General features: G+C 46.1%; 1 protein-coding gene and 1 long non-coding RNA gene across 11 annotated transcripts; one reads left to right on the top strand and one right to left on the bottom strand.

Moving 5' to 3' along the window:
• Window positions 1-17,041, bottom strand: SZRD1 (SUZ RNA binding domain containing 1). Of its 10 annotated transcripts, none has more exons than XM_025203659.1 (6): window positions 16,901-17,036; window positions 8,757-8,891; window positions 6,841-6,898; window positions 3,057-3,106; window positions 1,586-1,843; window positions 1-467 (listed from the first exon to the last, which is right to left on the bottom strand). In XM_025203659.1, the coding sequence occupies exons 2-6, from the start codon at window positions 8,789-8,791 to the stop codon at window positions 365-367; spliced, it is 504 nt and encodes a 167-aa protein (XP_025059444.1). In that variant the 5' UTR covers window positions 8,792-8,891; window positions 16,901-17,036; the 3' UTR covers window positions 1-364. The 10 variants fall into 10 exon arrangements, with proteins under 10 accessions (XP_025059444.1, XP_025059446.1, XP_025059445.1 ...); XM_025203661.1 differs by having other exon boundaries at window positions 1,586-1,840; XM_025203660.1 differs by lacking the exon at window positions 16,901-17,036 and adding an exon at window positions 14,159-14,587.
• Window positions 17,042-17,142: 101 nt separating this feature from the next.
• On the top strand, window positions 17,143-18,361 carry LOC112550239. The gene is made up of 3 exons (XR_003093960.1): window positions 17,143-17,184; window positions 17,620-17,797; window positions 18,155-18,361. It is a non-coding gene; the product is annotated as an uncharacterized LOC112550239 (long non-coding RNA).
• Window positions 18,362-20,582: the final 2,221 nt, after the last annotated feature.

The following is a 20,582-nucleotide window of genomic DNA, read 5'->3' as shown; positions in this document are numbered from 1 at the left end:
TTTGGGGGAAGTTTCCCATCTTTGTTTTAAATCCCAGGTTAATAAGTACAAACATTATTGCTGGCGCTAGCTTCGGCTGAAGTGGCACACACAACACTCTGCACCTGTTTGAGTCCTTAACGCCCCCCGCTTCCTTTTACAGCGACTTGGGACAGCCCTTGTCGGTGTGCCAATCACAGTGGGTGGAATGGGGGGGTGGGGGGGGTCACAGTGCATGGGGTTCAAGGTCACAGTGGGCAGAGCAAAGGGGCTCACAGTGCAAGTAAACCAGGTAGTTCCCTTTGCTCAAGTCCATTTGTCCACCACGGCAGTGCAACCCGTGGCAGCTGACCCTGCTTTCGGCAGCATGATCTCTCGCCCACATTTATCTGCGCTGTTTGAAGCCTTGTGAACCGTCAGGACCCAGTGGCTGCCTAATCACATTGTTGAGCTGTCTGCTGTCTTCTGGCTGGGAGATCCTTGTTGGTCTGCAGGAGAGGAGATCAGAGTCTGTTTTAAAATAAGCAATGCTTCTGCCTCATGCCACACACTTCCAATAAATACTGCTAAGCTCAGGGGAAGATCACTGCCATGGCTGCAGCTCTACAGTGCTTCCATTGAGAAGGCAATGCAGAGTTTGCTAGTCCTGTATTTCTCTGACCCTGCTCTTCAGCAGCCAGGACTCAGCAAGCGCAAGGCACCGCTCTGCTGCTAGGTAATTAAGATGCCTTGGCTCAGTCTCCATTATGTGCAATTATCATCAGCTTCTTTTAAGAGGCCTTTCAAGCACCTTTTCTGCCCCACCCACATGCAGCAACTCCATTTTTTACAAGAGGGAAGTCTTCCAAAGCCTTTACAAAGAGGTTGAGTCATCAACCTGGCGTCAAACGGCCTTCTCCCCCACAACTGCTCCAGGGATTACATGTTTAGTTAGAGCACATGCCAGAACAACTGCACGTGACAGAGCCAAATTATTGTGAATGGAAATCGGGAGGCAATGAAGACGCATCCACACTTAAAATACTCGGAGGGGAAGAGAGATTCTGATGTTAACTGTCTGTTACTTTCCAACCCACATTCACTGATACAGCTAGTTTGCAGGGAGAGAGACTCAGCTGGTCTCACAAGCAGCGAGTCAAGAAAGCCAGCTCAATGCCACAGATGAGCTCCTTTCCTGGTAGCATCCCTCTGGCTCAGAGGAGCTGCCAACCTTTTGCAGAAGGTTAATGATTATCAGCACAGGTTATGTCCCCATTGCAGTCAACTATGATCCCTTTCCCTGGTAGGGGCATTTTTAGCTGACCTCTTGGTGCTACCTCCTCCAGGCCATGTCAGACAGGGCCCCCCCGTCCTCAGCAAAGGCATTTAAAAGGCCGTGATGAGCGCTGTCACCAGCAGGCATCTATTTTCATCTCTATTATTTATACACTCTGTCAAGTTTGCTAACAGGATGCACCTGCCTCTTAGTGGGGTTTATCTTGCATTTCAAGTGTGAAGTATTCAGATCACAATACAGCTCTTCCTTCCTTTGCTCGCTATCTGCAGCAAGTCATTTGCTGAAGCAAGGGTGCAAGTGGCACGGCCTTTAAAGCCCAGCACATCTCACCTGTCTAGAATGGGTTTGTCCTGTTCCTCTTCTGGGCTCGCGCTGCCCAGAATTCGTTTTCTGGCTTCTGCGTATTCTGCCTCCCTTTGTGCCAGAGACTTCACGGGAAAGGCTGGTCTGCTCGCAGAGTTGGGGTTACTGAGCACGCCATTAGTTGCGGGCCTCTTTAAGATCCTGATCTGCGGGGGAGGACCTGAGGGAAGGCTGTCGTCCTGAATCACAATCGGCACTTTGGGAGGAGATTTTGATTTTCTACTACTGAAGAAAAAAGAAACAATTGATTAGTGTACACAGCCAGCTATGAGAAAGGTTGTTGGGTTCTGAGCAGGAGCCCTGTGGTTTAACTGTCTCCATGAAAAGCAGCATCTTACCGTAGTTGAAGACCCTGTTACATTGCCAACTCTGTTACAGGAGTAAACCTGATCATCGGAGATCTGCCCTGTATGCTTAAATCTAACAGGCAGGAAGACCAACCTTCCACGCTTCATTAGAAAAAAAGAGGGGGGAAGGGAGAAGAGGTTAGCAGACTGCCGAGCAGGAAAAAAATCTCCCTTTTCAGTAACAGGAAGAGAGAGTAAAATTGTTTTGCAACCAGCACCCATCTTACAAAATTAAGAACAAAATTTTCAAGGATAAAAAGTCAGCCAGCAGAGCAGCTGAAACACTCCTTAACGCTCAGGAACAAAAAGGGATTTAGGCACTTACAGCTGAACATGTGCTTAAGCCAACGTTCCCCCTTCAGGAGCGGGGATTCAGAGAGCACTCATCATCAGGTTTAGCCACATCTATGTTTGCTCCATTGCTCCAGGTTTTTGGAATTAAGTCCCCCCCACCCCGCCCCGAACCCACTGGCACAATCCCCCCCACCTTCCCATCACCAAAGCGCAGTCTGATTTTTCAGATGGTGAAGGAAACACAACCCGAAGCCTCCCGATGACCCAATGAGGATGAATACATGGACTCTCACCAGTGTTTTTGCAGCAGGAGGAAGAGAAAGCAGGAGACTACAACCCTCCCCATTTCCTAACTTGCATATAGCAGCAAATACAAACTTTTCCTCCCTTTCACCAGCCCAAACTAGGATGCAGAGAAGCCAAACAAAAAAAAGGAAGTCTCACTGGCATATAGCTCAGCAAACCAGATGAGGGCAGGCAGAGGCAGAGATCTGGTGACCTCACCCGTTTCATCGTTCTGCTATCCACAGCATTTTTTTGTTTTTTTAAATGGCTTTCCCAAAGCGGTGGCCGTATAAAGATACAAGGATTGCTGCAAATGTTGCCATGGATTACAAGTGCCATCTAGCGGCATGCTGTATTATAGCCTTCCCAATTCTCAGCTCGGTGAAAAGATTACCCGCTACGTTCGACACCTCTAATAGCCCAAGCCCGCCATACCAGCCCTCCAGATTGGCAAGCATCTAGCTGCACCCGGGGAAGACCAGAGTAAGAGCATCTCAGACTATCACCATTACCTTTCTTTTTGTGTGATCTTCAGTTTCTTTTCCAACCGTCTATCTATTTCCTACAAGAGGAACGAGAGAAAAAGAGTGAAATCTCATGTCTTAGTCCAGAGTCTGTTTAAAGACACCTGTCACTTCTTTAGTCGTGCTTCTCTTTTACCGCACTAGCCTCTCTTGTAAGTCACACTCAAAAGACACAAGTCTTGCAGGGGGAGGTGGGGAGAAACCCCTAATGGTCACATACATTTCATCGCGTGCTCCAAGAGCACCAGCACACTAAATACGGTTGGAGACCGAAGCTGGCTACATATATAGCAGCATTTTCAGTTCCATGGTGATAGAGTGGCAGCTTTAAAAAGATAGCCTCATCTGAACAGCACCTCCGATGCCAAGGGTCCCCCCCAAGGACTTCAACTGCCAGCAAAGCTTCCTCCGGAGCAAAATGCAACAAAGCAGCCATGGCAACACCGTGCAATTTGGATTAGGAAGATGAGATGCTCTCTGCAACAGCAACTCAGAGCCTTTTAGGTCAGATCACTACCAAGTGCAAACACGACACCAGAGCAAATCTGCTTCTTCAAAGACTCAGTTCAATACACAATATTTCTCCAGAAGCTACAGGAGCCTGCTTACCCATTGTAAACCTCTCTGCCAATCATTTAAAATTCTGTTACTTATGACAATCTTCCTTCAAAAGAAATCTCTGCCCTGACTGACGCCTTTCAACCAGCTGAAGACTTGCCAACGAGAAGCATAGTTACTACGACAAACCTTAACTCTGCTCGCATTCCTAATGGGTACAGCTGCCAGCCAGGGCACAGAGGTACCTGTTAAAATTACCCCCCCACATAACGAAGAGTTTCCGTTGGCTGCACAGAGGCTGCAACTTTCACCCACGTAGGCGACGCTACTCCATCAGAAAGTGTTTCTGCTCTGAAAGGGGGTATGTAACAATATCCTGCATGTCCTGGTTGCAAAAAGGGGTCACATGAAGCTATGTGGCAATAATGCATTTCAGCTAAATGCAACGACATATTGTCAAGCCAAAGTTAAGCCGTTTTGGACTACTGCAGATAGTTATAGGCACCTGCTGTCTGTTTTCTCCCCAAGAACTCCTCAGCTTGTGCAGTAACCAGCTGAAACGCTGGTTGGGAAACAGGGGAGGAATGCACATGAGAAGTGCAGCAGAAGGTGCCTCCTCCTCACCAGCTGCCACAACAGCAGAAAGACCAGCTGGGAACTGGCAGAGGAGAAATGGCTATCCTGGCTGACAGCCGGAAGTCTCTTGGGACCGGCTGGTGACAAACAGTGAGGATCTAATCAAGACAGTGTTGCCTCATCTGTCAGCTCCAGGCCAGAGGGGATTATGTCCTGTTAGAAAAGAGCTTTAACTCTGGGGTTCAGCATTTGCCTCTCACAAGGAGTCTTGCATTTCAACCAGAAGTGGCAGATTGGAAAGACGTTTCCTCAACCGCGTCTCATTAGCTGCTTGCTTGGGGAGCAAGGTGCAATAGGAGCAACATCGCAGAAGCAGCTTGAAGTTCGATGCCCTCCATTAACAGCATTTCAGTTGCTTCGAACACAAGCATCAGCCAGATTTGAAAACCAACCCACATCTGTCCTCCACCACAGGCCTTTTAAAGGAAGCCATTTAATACTTGGCTTGACTCCTTGTTCAACTCACATGGGCAAGAGCTGGCCAACAGCACAGTAAGAGCATTATAAGCTTCAAAGTAGGCCCGTGGAAGTGGATCTAGAAACTCCTGAGAGGGAAGAAAGTTCTGCAAGCATATGAAAATGATGAGACTTGGGTCTGACGACTTAGCTGAGACCAGTGATTCTCAACGTAGGGTGCCGCAAGATCCTTTTAAGGGTGCTGTCAATATTAGCACGGCTAGGTGTTTGCACACCTACACGTGATTAACACGATAAACCCAGAGATTTCAAATAGGAGTCCTGCTTGCAACATGCTGACCTGTTGTGGTCTTTCTGAATTCTTTGCAACGCAAGAATGGCTCTGTATGTTTGCATTCAAAACATGAATGAAACCAAGAGGTGGCATTTTCCAAGGGGAACCTTGAGTCTAAAAAGCTTGAGGACCACTGGCTTAGACTCTACACATAGAGCGTATTACCTGCCCGAATCTTTTAAAACGACTAACTGTTGAGAAATTTAGACCAGTAATTAATACAGCCTGTATCGTGTTAATAAGTTGCCTAGGTTAGACAGAAACTAACTTGCATTTCCTCAAGGAAGTGCTGGCTTCAAGCTATACCCCAGCAAACCTTCAGTTTGTTAATCTATATTCCAGTAAGACATCAAAGAGTGACTTAAAGCCTAGCTTAGGTTCAAGATGCCCCTGCCCAGACACACCAGACTGCAGTACCACCTTATTAAGGAGTCTAACGGCTTCAAAAAAATTTGCATACCTTACAATAAAAAAAAAAAAAAAGAAAGAAATTCAAGAAGGCAAAGGCATTTGCTTGAGGGTTTTTTGCTTCCGATAGATGAGAGATGCTCTTATAGAAGCCAAATTCAGTAGCAAAGGCTTTTGGATGGATCAGCTTGCAACTGTGGGAAGAAATTGGGTCTGGGCCACATTTCCCAAAACTGCAGCCTGCCTGGGGAAATCTGGGGAGTAAGTTTTCAGTCTCTCTCAAACACAGATCCCCCTGCAATTTCAGATTCTCATGTCAATGGCCACATCCAGACAAGTGCAGCTGTGTGATATGTGATGCCACAGGCATGTCTGCAGGGTCACATAGTACACGTTCAGCTGTTCTGCACACTGCAAGGCGGCAGCATGGGGATTTTTTTGACCCCTGCATATCCAGAGGTAAAAAGCAAAGCAGCGCACGCAGGGGCATCATGTGTTGCTCAAAACCAGAACCTGGCTGGCAGGAGGCATGCTCTGGCTGATGTGCGGCTGCAGTTGTCCCCTGGGAGCCAAACGTCTACACTCATCTGGACGTGGCCAATGTTGCATAGCCAGGCAAGCAGGTGGACCAATATCATCATCACAACGGTGGGCAGTGATGTTGAGCTCCTCACCTTCTCAGACACGCATCTTTTCTTTCCCCTTCATCCCCCTAACCTACCAGACTCCCTATTGTGCTCAAGACAGTTCTCCAGCATTCATCCACATCCTCACAAATGCACACCTTAGTAATTTTGCAGGAGGGGGCTTCTACCTTTTGTGATCAATAGCCTAGCTCTGTACAGTCTTCACACCAGTGCTGTATCTTCTCTTGGCCCTCTGCCCACCATGTCCCTGCTTTGTTGGGTGCTCTTGGTAGGAGACAAAATTGGGTTCAGTCACCCTTTAATGTTTCCCCACCGAACCATTAACAACAAACGGTATAAACCATTGCAAGTCGGTTGACAATTTCTCCTCTCCAGAAGAACCCTAGAGTCACAGCAGAGGCAGACAAGACAGCATCCAGTCATGGCATCACTGACATCAGAACAATTATTTTCAAAAAAGAACAATTCAGAACAATTAATTTTCTACTCCCCATCTTTAAAATATTCCCGAGATTGGGGTAAGAAATAATCCAATGCTACCCAATATCTGTGCCACAATGCCTCCTACTCAGTGTTCCCTTGCTAGCTCAACTTGGGTGACTGTGCACATGCACACCCATCTCAGACTCAGTCCAGCTACATGAACTGAGATAGAAGCAAATATTTTTAGGGCAGGAGATAGAAGAGGGGATGAGTATGTATAAGCCACTGAAAACTACATCAGCATTTCCATAAACCCCGCCGCTTTCCATTTCAAAACTAATCCACCAACTTTAGCAGCATTCCCCTCCAGATTGTCCAGTGAGTGGGTCAATCTTCCCAGTAAAGAGCTGCAGAGGGGGTAAGGATGATAGAAGGAAAAAAAAAAGCCAACATATCAGTCACCTGGGTGTATTCCCTGGATTTTAGCAACAGGTTATTTACGCTTCACTTAGGCAATATTTATAGTCATTAAATAAATCCTGAGGATTCAGAAGGATGGTTACTGCTCTAACTTGTACTATTAACTCCCAGTCATTAAACAGACCACATGCTAAGTGACTTAAAGTAGAAAGCCAAATAGCTGGTATGTCTGCCTTTCAAACCATCCCGCAGACAGAGCATCACACACTCTTACACCAGTGGTTCTGCCTTGTGGTTCTTCTTGCATCACAGCAATTCACTTTGCATGCTGGAAGTGTAAGAGAAGAGAACTTTTCCCCCTACCTCCATCTGTTTTCTATTGCTTTCCTTCCCATCACTGTACTTTTTGTAGTGCAATTCCTTTGTCCATTTAAGGACTCCTTGCTATTACACTGCTACTGTGCGGTATGGCAATACAACAGTCGGGCTCTCTGCTGACGCTGTCCTCTCCAGACATTAATCTTGTTACATTCTTGATCCAAATAATCACCACTTGTGTGGGGCTCCAACTTCACCCCAATACCCACTATGAACAACAACAGAACTAAGAGCTTCCAACTGTGTTGAAAGCTTCGATGACTAGCGGACCAGCCATCAGGGTTAAAGATGTTTTTATTCAGCGATTACAAAAGCCCACAATATTAATCACTACATATTTTTCTTCTGAATAATGGTGCTATCTTGCAGTCATGATCTGTTTCACATTTCCCTATCGTTGCTGCATTCTACACTCAAGGTAAGAAAAGTTAGAATTTGGAAAATGTTTTGATGAACAATTAAGAAACATTTGTCCATTAAGTTGGCAACACGCTAGTGATCTCGTTACCACGCGTCTAGCAGACTGTCAAATCAGATGATGTGATGTGCGCACTTAGCCTGAAGACTTGGTACACCCAGCACATCTTCCTCTCCTCACTGAAGTTGAAATAGGATCGCCTTTAGCCGCTGCGGGAAGATGTTTTCCGGCTGATGCCAACTATCTTCCATCCTCCTACGGCTGCACTATGTCATTAAGCTGGGCAGATAACATGTTAAAATTAGGGTCTGACTTACAGCCTTTGCGTGCCAAAAGCACTACGACAACTGGAAGGCATGAGCTCACAGGAGATGCAATTAAACCTACCATTAGAAAAGATCATCCTGCATGTACGCAGTTGTGCAAGTCATGAGGACCAACTATGCTATTAATCTTTTGATGTTGTTAGCTTTTCTTACAGAAGGCTCCTTTGTCCTCCTGTTTCACTAGCATGATACAATTAAGCTTGCTGTTCTTCCTGAGCACGGTATGTGTAGCTCTTGCTAACATCAACCCATTTTACACCCCCTTTCTTCCTCCTCCTGAAAGAGGGACCTGTGACCAGATTCTTAATTTAGTAAAGAATTCCCATAGGCTGCTTCATCACAGTCATTTTTAAAGACCAAAGGGAATCCAACAGAAAGAATATGCAAAACACTACTCCTTGGCATTAAGAACCTGTTTATGGATGGGGAATTAACAGAAGTGGAATATTTATCCTGACCTTAGCATTAAATATCAACATGTCCTTCCATCTGCATTAGAGACAAATGCCAAGACGCACTAAAATATCAGGACTCACTGAAAAGTAATTTGACACATCCATTATGAAGCTGTTGTTCAGTACACGAGGCAAACCTAATATAGCTTTAGTCGTTTAGCTTTAGTCGCTTGCGGGAGACTCCACTATGCATCTACATTTTCTAGCATATGCTACAGAACAGGAGATGAAGGGCACCCATTCTCCAAGGTAACCTAAATATGCTCACCACGGACATCTTTTTTGTCTGGAGTTCAAAACCATGCCACACCAAGCAGGTCTGGTTCATAGGATCATGGGGAAGTAGAGCTGAAAGGGATGTCACAAGGTCCTCTAGTCCAGTTCACACAATCAGAGGGTGCTTCTTTAATTTGAGGTTGCGGTAAGAAAGAAAAATCAAGAATTAGGCTTAGTCGGCTCTTAATCATGCCAGTCAGGTTGTGGGGGGGAAAAAAAATAAAAATAAAAAAAAAAAAAAGTCAGCCCCCTCAACACATTATACTCTGAAATTTCTCATGTCGACAGTTATGCAAGCCAAGAGTCTTCCTGTCAGTACAGCTTATTCCGTCCAAGAAATGAATCCATACTGGCAAGAAAACTCATGTCAGCAGAAACTGCATCTCCACTGGGACGAGAGGCTGCCAGTAGAGCTTTCCCAGCAAAGCCTTAGAGCACAGGCAAGTCTCAGGTGTATTCACAACAGCCTGGTCTGAGCTTGGAGCCCTCCAATTTACCACGCTCAACAGACACGTACCGTGAGAAGGAAACTCCTTTAAGTTCATTAGAGGCAGAAATTCTGCAGGGGTGCAAATAAAGAGAAGGCATTGCTTTTGTCCCAGTTATTTCTGAAGATTTTCTATAAATGTTTAGACTTCACATTTACTGGTATTTCTATGTTTTATACATGTGGTTTCTCTGTAGGGTTTCTTTGCTTTCATGTTAAATGAATCTATTTGATGCATTAATGCTCCTTTCCAGTAATCACTGGTCTTTCTCACTTCTGTCTCAAGTTAAGTAAACTGGGGGAAAAAAAGATAACTCAAGAGTGATGAAATGCAAAAGTAGTCTCATTCTTTCCCCTGCATAATCTGTTTCTCCCTTGCTGAGAAGCCCCTTAGAAACAAAGGAGCAAGAAAGCTTTGCAGAGATTACATAATTCCTTAATATTGTGGGAGTGGTGTCTTTTTAAGGATAAGCTTACGCAACAATTTGGGGTTACCTGGGAGGAAAGAGAGAAAATATCCAAACTTCCATATTGGCAGCACACACTGTAACCATCACCAGGTACTACACCTTCCTAAAACGTTATCAGACTGTTACAGCTCTCAAGAACACCAGGCACATCCCTTACTACAGATTTCTGCTGAATACACCAAAATGGTTCAAGTGAATAAATTGAGTAGGTTTTAGCTCTGGAATCATTTTGTCTTACGATACCGTTAAACAAGGTGATTTCTACCAATTATCAAAGATCCCATTGGCTTTTATCAATGACCCCAGTGACCTAGCATTCCCTTTCTCAGCAGAAATAGGTTTTAGCTTTCACGACTGTATAAGCCATTATTAAGTACATAATTCAGCCATAAAGCCACAAAAATCCAAATAAGGTGCTTTGGGAGACCCTCAAACATGAGATAATTCTAAGATACGACTAATTTGTTTCTCCATTAAGTATCCATTTCTTTCCTCTGAAGAGAAATTAATGTTCCATTAATTAATGGAACATTTCGATTCCTGAGGCTGTTGGGAATCAGACTGCTCCATTAATTAATTCTCCAGGCTACTCTGCTTTCATTAAATCCTGGCTGCAGTCTGTAGCTAATGCAAGGCTGAGAAGACCCAGGCTGCTTTCAACTTCAGAGATGCTTCGATCTTCCTTAATGCTTGTCAGAAGCCTCTGCAGCTAGACTGGGAAACGGGAGCTGCCACAACTGTCTGGCAGGCCTAGGTGACAGTCTATAAACCTACGTGCCCCAGTTTCAAAGCACCTGTGAGCTCTGGACTGGATATGAACTCCAGGAAGTGGCAATATTTTCCATATCCCTTTATAGTCCTTGACATCAAAGTTCATCCCTATACTGTCTATATTGTTAGCCGCAAATCTCCTCAGTTATTATTAATCTTGCAATGAACTGAGAGCTGTGTAATCCTATATTTATGCACTAGCATCTCACTGTATTTGCCCGACTCCACCAAATTGCTCTTTTGTGACTAGAGGGAGCAATGCAGCTTGTCAATCTACAAATGAGGTTCTTAAATATTTGACCCTGACTTCTCTGTACTTTGATCATGGCTGAAGTTGGTTAAAATGTACTGCAACAGCTTAGGCAACAACCTAAATTCAGCCCTTTAACATAAAGGGGTGGCAAGACTTTGCAACTGAAGCGCGGGTTTCGAGTGGGGACACCCTGAGCTCCGTTTCAGACAGCTACTTCCATTAGTGCCCAGGCTGTTTCGCAGGAACACGTGCAATATTTTGAGCCTGCAAGTAAAGAGGTACAACATACAATCATAGAAGGCATCTGCAAGACCCAGTCTCTTCTGCTCAACTGCTCATATTTTCAGCTGGCAATTGAGAATAAAAAAAAATTTTAAAAAATTGAAGTCTCTGCTACTCAGGGGCTCCGTATCACAAGACACATCTAGCCAGGGGGCAGGGTCCAAGTTAAACTTAGACTTTGAACTATGCGAGGTTTAGTTTTAAGCCTGCACAGAAAGCTCGTACAATACATATTGTAATAAACTAGCAATGGGTCCTAAATTTGAAATCAAGACTTATTTTTAAAGAAGTTTAACACCACTGCCTTCTGAGCATGCGATACGAACATAACACCTCTGAAGAACTTTTCGGCCGCAGAACTACTCAAAGCAGCTCTGAAGGAGATATTACTGGGATGTGACAAAAAGTTCATCTATCCCAGCGAGCCACCTTGCTAAGAGAAGAAATCAGAATTAGTCACATCAGAGTGCAGAGCTGTCTAACTGCAGTGGGTACAGAGGGCTTGGTTTAGGTCAAAACTGCATCACCTAATGAAAAGTGTGAAAAAATGCTGCTGTTGCTAGTTTCATGAACAAAAGCATTAGTAACACACCCACATTAAAGTCCTCTGAGCCCATAAGCAATGATCGCTCTTCCCCTTCACCAAATGCAAGTGGTGGTTTGTTTTAAGCAAGCTAAGTAGCCTCTTGCAGCAGACAGACATTAATACAGCTGGATTTTTTTTTTTTTTTAAACTACACATGAACAGCGATGGTGACTTTCTCTTCGCAGTCTACTTTTGAAAAAGCGCATCTTCCTTCTGGACCACCACCACTGTATCAGCACAAAACAAAAGGTTATATTCCGTTTAGTGTTGGTCAGCCTGAGGAAGGGTACTGCGATACCCAAAAAGCTTGCCTATGTCTACCCCATTTATGCATCTGGTCCAACAAGAGATATCACTTGCAAGAATTCTTGCTATTAGCAGCCTTAGCAATTTCAGAAGTATGCATCATGGAGATGAACAGATGAGCAAACATAAAACATGATTTAGAGCTCAGACTGGTATAGTACATGTCCACGTAACCCTGAAGTGAAGATGCTAGTTTGAAGTGTATTGGATTTTGAAACCAAGTGTGACAGGTCCAGACATTACAGCTACCACAAACTGCTCTGCCAGTTTTTGTTTCCATGCTCCCCTATAGCAGAGAAAAAAAAAAAAAAGAGAGCTATGCAGACAGGAAGCTGACTACACCCTAAGCAATGTTAGTGGTTAGGCTCAATCCCCCCTGCGCTGACACATAGGAAGTCTATGACTTTAGGGAAATTGTTTTGTTTTTTTTCTTCCTCTTTGTACCTCATTTGCCCATCTATATGAAGAAGCAGCATGTCCCTACCTCACAGGGCTATATTGGGATAAAATAAGTGAAATGCTGGAAGGAATTCAGATGCTGCCACAATGGGGGATTTGATAAGACATGTAAAATTAATAATGGCTAAAGCAAAAATATCCGAGATGGTATTCAGGCTCACACAGATGAGAGAAAAGCTGGTAGGCGTTCAGTCCTCAGGTGTCTGACCTACTAGTTAAGAAGTGACCAGCAACAAAGAAACTTTAACTTGTGCCCATTTGCTGAGTAGCTGTGTGCGTTTTATTTTCCAAGCATATGAGAAAGGCCTTTCTGATTTTCCCGCCCCCCCCTTACACTGGACATTCAAGATTTGTCAGTCCCTAAAGAACAGCAACAGTGGGTGAAATGACAACACTAGAAATAGGAGGCCAAGACAATCATCAGCATCTTGGATTTGTGTCACTAGCTTTCACATTCATGCCTGAACACTTGAGTGTCCCTCTAGTAGAATGCAGGGGTTTAGGTTGTAGCCGTGTTGGTCTAAGGATATAGGCAGACAAGGTTCCTTGGGTGAATTTGGTATCTTTTATTAGACCAACCCAAATGGTTGGAGAATAGTTATTAAGCAAGCTTTCGGGTTCAAAAACCCTTCATCAGGCTTCCATCCAGGAAGAGCACACACCAACTGCTGCAGCTTCCTGAGCCTGACGAAGGAACCTTGTCTGCCTCTAGTAGAGTGTTTCTTAACTACAGTATCAGGGCACCCTGGAGTGCCATCAGATCCTTTGAAGGGTGCCTTGAGTTGCAAGATGAGCAAGGTGCAAGGAGATAAGCAGATAAATTAGACAGAAAAACAGACTTACCACTGCTTAGACAATTCCCCATCCCCACTATCCATCCCCTCTACAAGGAGGTAAGCTCTGTAATATAGAAGTTTGTTTTTGAAATTTTTGTGCCACTCAATTCACAAAAGTTATGGAGGAGTGTCCCGAGTCTAATAAATTTGAGAACCACTGCTCTAACACCACCCAGGGAGACCAGAGTTCATGTCCGTGGTCTCTTAAAGCAGAAGATAAAAGCAAACACAAGCTATACAACACTTCGGGTCTTCTTTATGTGCCAGACACCAACAAGAGGCAAAAACAAAGGCCTGGTTGCTTAAAAATCCTTTGTGGGTCACTTTTCTACATGTCTTTATTGCTACTTAGGTGATAATTTATCTCCAAGTTTCACCATGTAAAAAGATATTACAATATCCATATAATGCAAGTGACTAAACACTAGTGAGTCAGTCACATGTCTTCAGCAAAGACGCCACTGGAAAAATGCTAGAAACATTAGCTAAAGGGCAACCATCCATGACGTCTCATGTTTACATTTTTTGTGCTTGCTACCAATACCAGTACGTTGGATTATGCATGTTCTTAAAAGATACCTGCAATTTAGGATTTCTCCCCCCTTCTCCACTGTATTTACCTTTGACAGTGATCCATCTAGAATAATCCCTTTCACTTTCTGGCTCTCGTGCACCAAAATGATGCATGGAGTACCCTGCAGAGGCAGGTGTAAGTTTGAATACAACTTTTCATGTGGAGTCTTAGAACTACATGATTTCTACTGATATCAGTCTTGTAAGAGTCTAATGTTCGCCCTGAACTACCCAGGCATACCCATCTGAATAGCTGCGATATTAAAATATTTAAGCATGCACTGGGTGAAAGTATACCATTTCTAGAATACCATTTCACCCATTCTGTTAGAATATAAACGACCAGAGTTAAGCACTTATGTTTCTTTCACCTGCTCAGTAAGAAAAATCCTGCCCGTCTCACTCTGCTAGGTAAGCTCTGGATGTAGCAGTCATCAACCGTGTACTACACAGAGCCAGGAACAGATGGAGAAAGAGTCTTGCCGTGTCCTATGCAATGACCTATTGGCAACTGAAGATCAGGTCAGTCGTTGGGATCTTGTACATAACTCTTCCTCATAATTCAGACTGGGGCAGTTCTACTAAAGCAGTTCTCAAATGTCACAGCCTGGCAGTAGGTACAGTAGCTGTTCTCAAGCAAGTATATCTATTTTTACTTGGCTTTAATTTGGCAAGTTTATCTTTTGTGATAAGAGTCACACGGCCTGCCCTGTCCTTCAGCTCATTTCCGAACCTCTCCCATTATTTGCTTCTTATTTCTCTTCTCATTTGGCCCTTTCTCCACCACTGGCAACTCTGGTCCCACTGTCAACTCTTATGGAGTATCCATCCAGGGTGGTTGGTCCAACACTGGAACCAGTTAGGTTTGCTCTTAACAGACATGAAGACATTGATTGGTTTTAGAAGCAGCTGTAAGCACTGGCAGACAAGGTTCTTTGGGTAAATCTGATATCTTTTTTTAGGCCAACTCAAATAGTTGGAAAAATTCTTCTTTGCAAGCTTTCTTTGAAAGCCAGAGGTTGGTTTTCTTGCCTGTATGCCAGCCTCTGGCTTGTTTACTATTCATTCCATGCAGGAAGAGCGCGCACCAACTGCAGATACCCTTTGTCAGGATGAGGAAGTATTTGTACCCAAGAGCTTGCTAAGAATTTTTCCACCTACTTGAATTGATCTAATAAAAGATATCAGATTTACCCAAAGAACCTTGTCTGCCCACATCTTTAGACCAACACAGCTACAACGTATACCGCTGTTGGCATTGAGCATTTACAACTCAACTCTCAGTCTGCTTCCTAGTGTAGCCGACTATGGGCCATACCCAGTAGCTTTGGTCTTCTGGACTCCACTGGGAAAGCAGTTTGGGGAGGAACAGCACCAAAAATGAGATTTTCCTAAATTAGGTTCCCCGATAGAACTGTTTAATGAGATGTAGACTCATCCCCAGCAGTCATGACAATGCTCCCCGCAGCATGAAGGATCAGCACCATCAGTGAAACAGCCTTTATGCACCTGACCACACGCTACCGGTGCATCACTGACATCTCACACGCTACTTGAAGACCCAGGCTTACAAGCTTACCATTGCTTAACATACTCTCACACAGACTGTAACCCAAATACCCTATAACAATTTAATATCATTTTAATCAGGGAGAAGAGTGTAGAGAGCAACATCCAAGATGAAATTCTAGCTCTTCGCAACTCACACTGTTTGTTACTTAGCCTGTCTGCTTTGCAAACATTAGAGAACCTGTTCACAATAGTGGTTTGCTCTTATGTCACTGAGCAATTTCCCCTTCCCTGACTCAGCAGGTGTATACCTCCTACTGATCATCCACCCCTGCTACACTTCAAACAACCATGTACTTCCAATAGTGTAATGATGAGTGCAAGCATTTGGGACCCTTCAGGCACCTTCTGATGTGGAAATGCAAGTGACAAAGCCGACTCCTGAACACCAAGCAATAATTCTAGCCTCGCTGGACTCTAACGTGTCACACCATACCCACGTGCGCCTTCAGAAGAGGATTTCAGAAGGGAACCCTGCCTCTCCTGGGGGCTAGAAAGAAGATCTTTAATGTTTCACAGCGGAGGAGAGAGAGTCAAGTCATGTCTGGAGCAGATAACCAGAGGCGTGCCGCCCTGCAACCTGGAAAGGGTCCCAAAACAGCCCTCTGAGAGTAGAGGCTGGCAGGTGGAAGGAGCAGGCCGTTGGCTTACAACGAGCACCGGGAAGTTCTTTTCCAACCGGCGCGGAAGGAAGGGGCAGACCTGGCGGCAAAAGCCGAGTCCAGCCGGGTCTGCGCAGGGACGGGGCCACTCGCCGACAATGAGGGTGGGAAGGGACCTTGGGAAGTCACATCTAGTCCAACCCCTGCTCCAGGCAGGACCAGCCCCAACTACATCATCCCAAGTCAAGTCTACCTAGATCTTAAAACCTCCAAGCACCTTCCTGGGTAACCTGCTCTGGTGCTTTACTACCTTCTGGGTGAGAAAGTTTTCCTTAATATCCAACCTCAACTTCCCTTGCTACAGCTTGTGCCCATTGCTGCTTGTTCTGTCATCTGCCGCCGCTGAGAACAGCCCAGCTCCATCCTCTTCGAAGGGAGTTTCATAGACAAGAGGGGCTGGAAAGGTTCAGCCCCCCACAGTTGGGCACCAGGCTGCTACCCCCCCCTCAGTCTTCCCATCTGCAAACTAAACCAGCCCATTTTCCTCAGCCTCTCCTCCCAGTGCTCTCCCCCAGCCCTGAACTATTTTCCTTCCTCTTCACTGGACTCTCTCCAACTCACTCACATCCTTTCTGCAGTGGAGGGGGGCACAGCTGGACCCAAAAATCCAGAGGTGGCCTCCCCAGTGCTGAATAGAAGGGAGAAGCCACTCCCCCGCATCAGCTAGCACCACTCCTGCCCTGCACCGGCATCCTGGGCACCTGCCAGCCCCGCCCTGGAGCCCAGGGGCATGAGGAACCCGGAAGGGGGGGGCGCAGGAAAAGGGGACGCAGCCCCTTTAAGAGGCCTAGTCGGGCGCTGCCAAGCCCGAGCGACCCCGGCCGCGCCGCCGCCGAGCCCCGGTGCCTCCGCGCGCGGAGTGGGAGTTGAGGCCACCCTTACCCCGCTGTCGGCCGCCTCCTCCCAGCTCTCGGCGACCTCCTCATCTTCCATTTTAAGGCTCCTCGGCCGCCGCCAGCCCACCGCCCGCGCATGCGCGCTCTATCAGGGCGCATGCGCACCGCCAGCCAATCGCGCGCGTCGCCCGGCGCCTGCGCACTGGGGGGGAAGCTCCCGGCGGCTTCCTTCCGCTCGGAGCACGTGGGTAGGGCTGCGCCGGGCTGGGTGGCTGTCCTCAGTGCGCATGCGTGCTGGCTCCAGGAGCGGACACTGGGGGAGCTGTGTGGGTGAGCACACGTGTTTTGCCCGGGCAGGCCCCAGGAACGCGCAGGTCAGGTCCTAGAAATACAGAAAATTCAGGGTGGAAGGGATGTCAGGAGGTCACATCTACTCTAGCTCCCTGCTCAAAGCTGGACCAGCCCCAACTGCATCATCCCAGCCAGGGCTTTGTCTGCTTGGGTCTTTAAAACCTTCAGGAACACACATGTCAGGTCCTAGAATCACAGAAAGTTCAGGTGGGAAGGGACCTCGGGAGGTCACATCTAATCCAGCCCCCTGCTCAAGGCAGGACCAGCCCAAAATAGATCATCTCAGCCAAAGCTTTGTCTACCTGGATCTTTAAAACCTCCAAGGATGGAGACTGCGCCACCTCTCTGGGCAGCCTGTTCTACTGCCTCACCATCCTCCTCCTGAGAGAGTTTTTTCTAATATCTTTTTCCCAGATCACACATGGCAGAGAGGTGAGGCTGGAAAGGCTCTCGAGATCAGTCGGCAGGCTGGTTGCAAGTAGACGCATGTCAGCTATGGACATTCAGGATCTATGCAAACACATGCATTTCCGTGAGGGGTTTCAGCTGGAGACACACATGCTGCTGCTCTGGTTACAGCCAATGAGAATCTGTAAGCACACACATTGCCAGGTCAGGTCTAGGCACCCAGACCCCAGGAATATGCGTGAAAACGCTGAGAAGGGCCTTTGGAGCAGCTGAAGCTTCATGTAGGGCCAATGTGTTTATACTCTAGGGCAGGGGTTGTCAACAGGGAGTACGTGTACCCCTGGGGGTACTTGAGAAGGCCCTAGGGGGTACAGGCAGGCGGGGACGGAGTGCTGCCATCCTGTGCAGGTGCCGCCTGTCCGGCTGGATACAGGGGAAGCTCAATTTAAGAGAGGCACACAAAACCACCCATATTTCAACAGGCAGCAGACCTACGCTGTAATTTTCTCTGTATTGTAAGCTCCTTCCTTTCTTTTTCAAGCTTAAGCTCTAAGTGATGCAAGGGCTACAAATCCATGTCATTGACAATGAACAGTAGCACCAGAGCCTTGAAATCCAGACTAGAGATCCTGCTCACCATAAGAATGAAGGAGAAACAACACAGACTGACTCAGAGTGCATTGTAAAGTCTGTATAAATAGCTCTTCTCCCAAACTCCCTGGATACTCACCTCAGCCAATAAATTGCTCTTCACTGAATCATGCTTTCGGCGGATGCCGCTTTCTTGAGAGCACAGCAACTTATTGTAAACATTGTGTTTGCCTGACTGTCCCTTATAGGTGTCACTTATGCTAGGAAATTGGAAGCATTTGGTTTGCTTGTAGTTGTGCATTTTGTGCTGTCAGCCTCCATCATTTCTCATAACCTGTGCAGAACTGGGCTAGGTCAGTACTCACATCAGGGACACCTGCAGAGCACACAAGCCTGGCATAATGGGGCTGGTAATTCAGTAGATGGCAGGTGCTGTTCAGTGAGCTTGCCATGACCAAATGCCCCAGCCTATTCCAAAAGAGGTGCTGTTTCTCTTTCAGGCAAGTCACACTGACTACTAGGGGTTGCCACAGTTAACAAGACCAGTCTGTATGGCAGAAGTGAAACCAGTGTCTAGGCCCAATTTCAGTCTGCTTTCCTAATTTCCTTGCTTTGCGCTCTAGGACAAAAGCACTGCCGTGCTAGGGCAGGATAAGTTCCTACATCCATGGAGTACGCAGTGGTCAGCAGTGCTACTCCATCAATGGAAAGATAGTCTTGGCTGGTTGACAGAACTGAAGCAGTCTGCACCACTTCTGGATCCAACTAGCCCAAGTGCTTTACCGTGTGGCTACAATACTACCTATTCAGAAGGTAGCTTATGGCACTCTCTTGATCCAGAACCAGTATGGCCGCATTCATGCAGCGGCAGACAGCTGTGCATGACATCCTTTTAGCAGATGCAGCAGGATGCTGCCTTGCCTTGTGGGTACATTTTGGAGGGAGTGATCCCCACAAAACGATACTTAACGATGTGGGAAGAATCCGGGATTCAGGCTTTTGCCACAAGCTTAATTTTTTACTATGCATGATTTTTGTTACTGATAATCCTTTTTGGTTATTTGTCTAGCTTGACAGCATCAAAAACCTGTCCTAGCATCTCTGTCCTTTGCCATCAATAAAATAATCGTACCACAAAGATTGAGTCAGCAACAGCTCCTCACCCCGAGCCTAGAAAATAATTAACCAAAGATGATATCAACCCAATCAATATCCCCCAGGCACACTGCTTTCTTTCTGAAGGGCCTGATTCAGATTCCACTGGTATCAGTTGAGATACACCTATTGACTTAAATGGGCTTTAGACTGCGCTCTTTAGCCTTGGGCTACCAGCTATAGAGGATCATGAGAAGTGTTAAATGCTACAAGCCCTTACTGCTTCTGTTTTCCAGACAGATAAAGCCAAGGGAGCTTATATTTACTCTACTTCCCTCTGACAATGCTAAGGTGGTTGTAAGATTTTGAACAGCCTCTTGGAAGAGTTTAAATGAACACAACCAGAGAGGGCTAGCAATCACATTTGTAGACCAGTGCTGGGAACACAGCCCTGGGTAGAGGGCGGGGAGTGGAGGGTCTGATTTTGCACAATGTTAAATGTCTTCTAGTCCCAGTGAAGTGCACATGGAATCGATTACTTGGTTCCTCACAGGATCAGGCCCTTTAAGCTCCAAAACCTGGTATAGCTTCTGTGCTGCCTGCCTAGGGGGCAGAACATAACTTGAAGGCCCTCTAGGTCTCTATTTGATGTTGCTCTTATCAGACAAGACTTTCCAGCGAGGGCTTGCAATTCAGGTACGATGAGGCTAAAATTGTCTTGACCTTTTAATCAGCCAACTTACAGTATTGATGAAGGTCACTCATGATTTCTCAAAAGGAAAACCCACACGCTATTTCACCTGTATTTGTTACTATGACTTGTGACTTCAGATCAACTCTTTGGATTCATTTTAACTGGATGTATTCATTTGCTTAAGACTTTAAAAGTGTCCAGAAATCCATTTCTCCTAGCAGTGTGAGAAAGCAAACATTCAGACAGCAATGGGAACATAACCAGGCAGCGTAAAAACAGTCTCCCTCCACTTCAAAGCCCTTATTTCCCCACCATCAGAGGATGCTGAATGTGATTAGTATGATTTGCCAGCAGATGGCAGGTCTCTACAAACTCCACCTTAAAGAAGCAGCTGAATGCTTAGCGGTCTCCACAAAATGCATCTCCAATCAACTCCCTTGCTGATACCCGCTGCTGTGCTACTAGGTCTGTGCTCTGGTCCCCGTCCTCTGGGCTCTCAGACATGCCTAGTACTCTCGGTGCTATTCTTGTGCTCCTCTGGGATGATGGACCAATGAAGCCATCCAGCTACTGGGAGGGGAAGGAGACT

The sequence above is a fragment of the Alligator sinensis genome, unplaced genomic scaffold (assembly GCF_000455745.1).
Source record: "Alligator sinensis unplaced genomic scaffold, ASM45574v1 scaffold512_1, whole genome shotgun sequence".
In the NCBI taxonomy this organism is placed as follows: Eukaryota; Metazoa; Chordata; order Crocodylia; family Alligatoridae; genus Alligator; species Alligator sinensis.
This window is presented reverse-complemented; position numbering and strand designations above follow the sequence as displayed.

What these genes read in the sequence shown, in the direction of transcription:
- SZRD1 (XM_025203659.1), bottom strand. Translation starts at nt 8,791, where the DNA reads ATGGTTTTGAACTCCAGACAAAAAAGATGTCCGTG. An exon ending in TGGAGGGGAATGCTGCTAAA is followed by an intron (nt 3,107 to 6,840) that starts GTTGGTGGATTA and finishes TTCCTCTTGTAG; the next exon opens with GAAATAGATAGACGGTTGGA. An exon ending in AAGATCACACAAAAAGAAAG is followed by an intron (nt 1,844 to 3,056) that starts GTAATGGTGATA and finishes TTTTTTCTTCAG; the next exon opens with TAGTAGAAAATCAAAATCTC.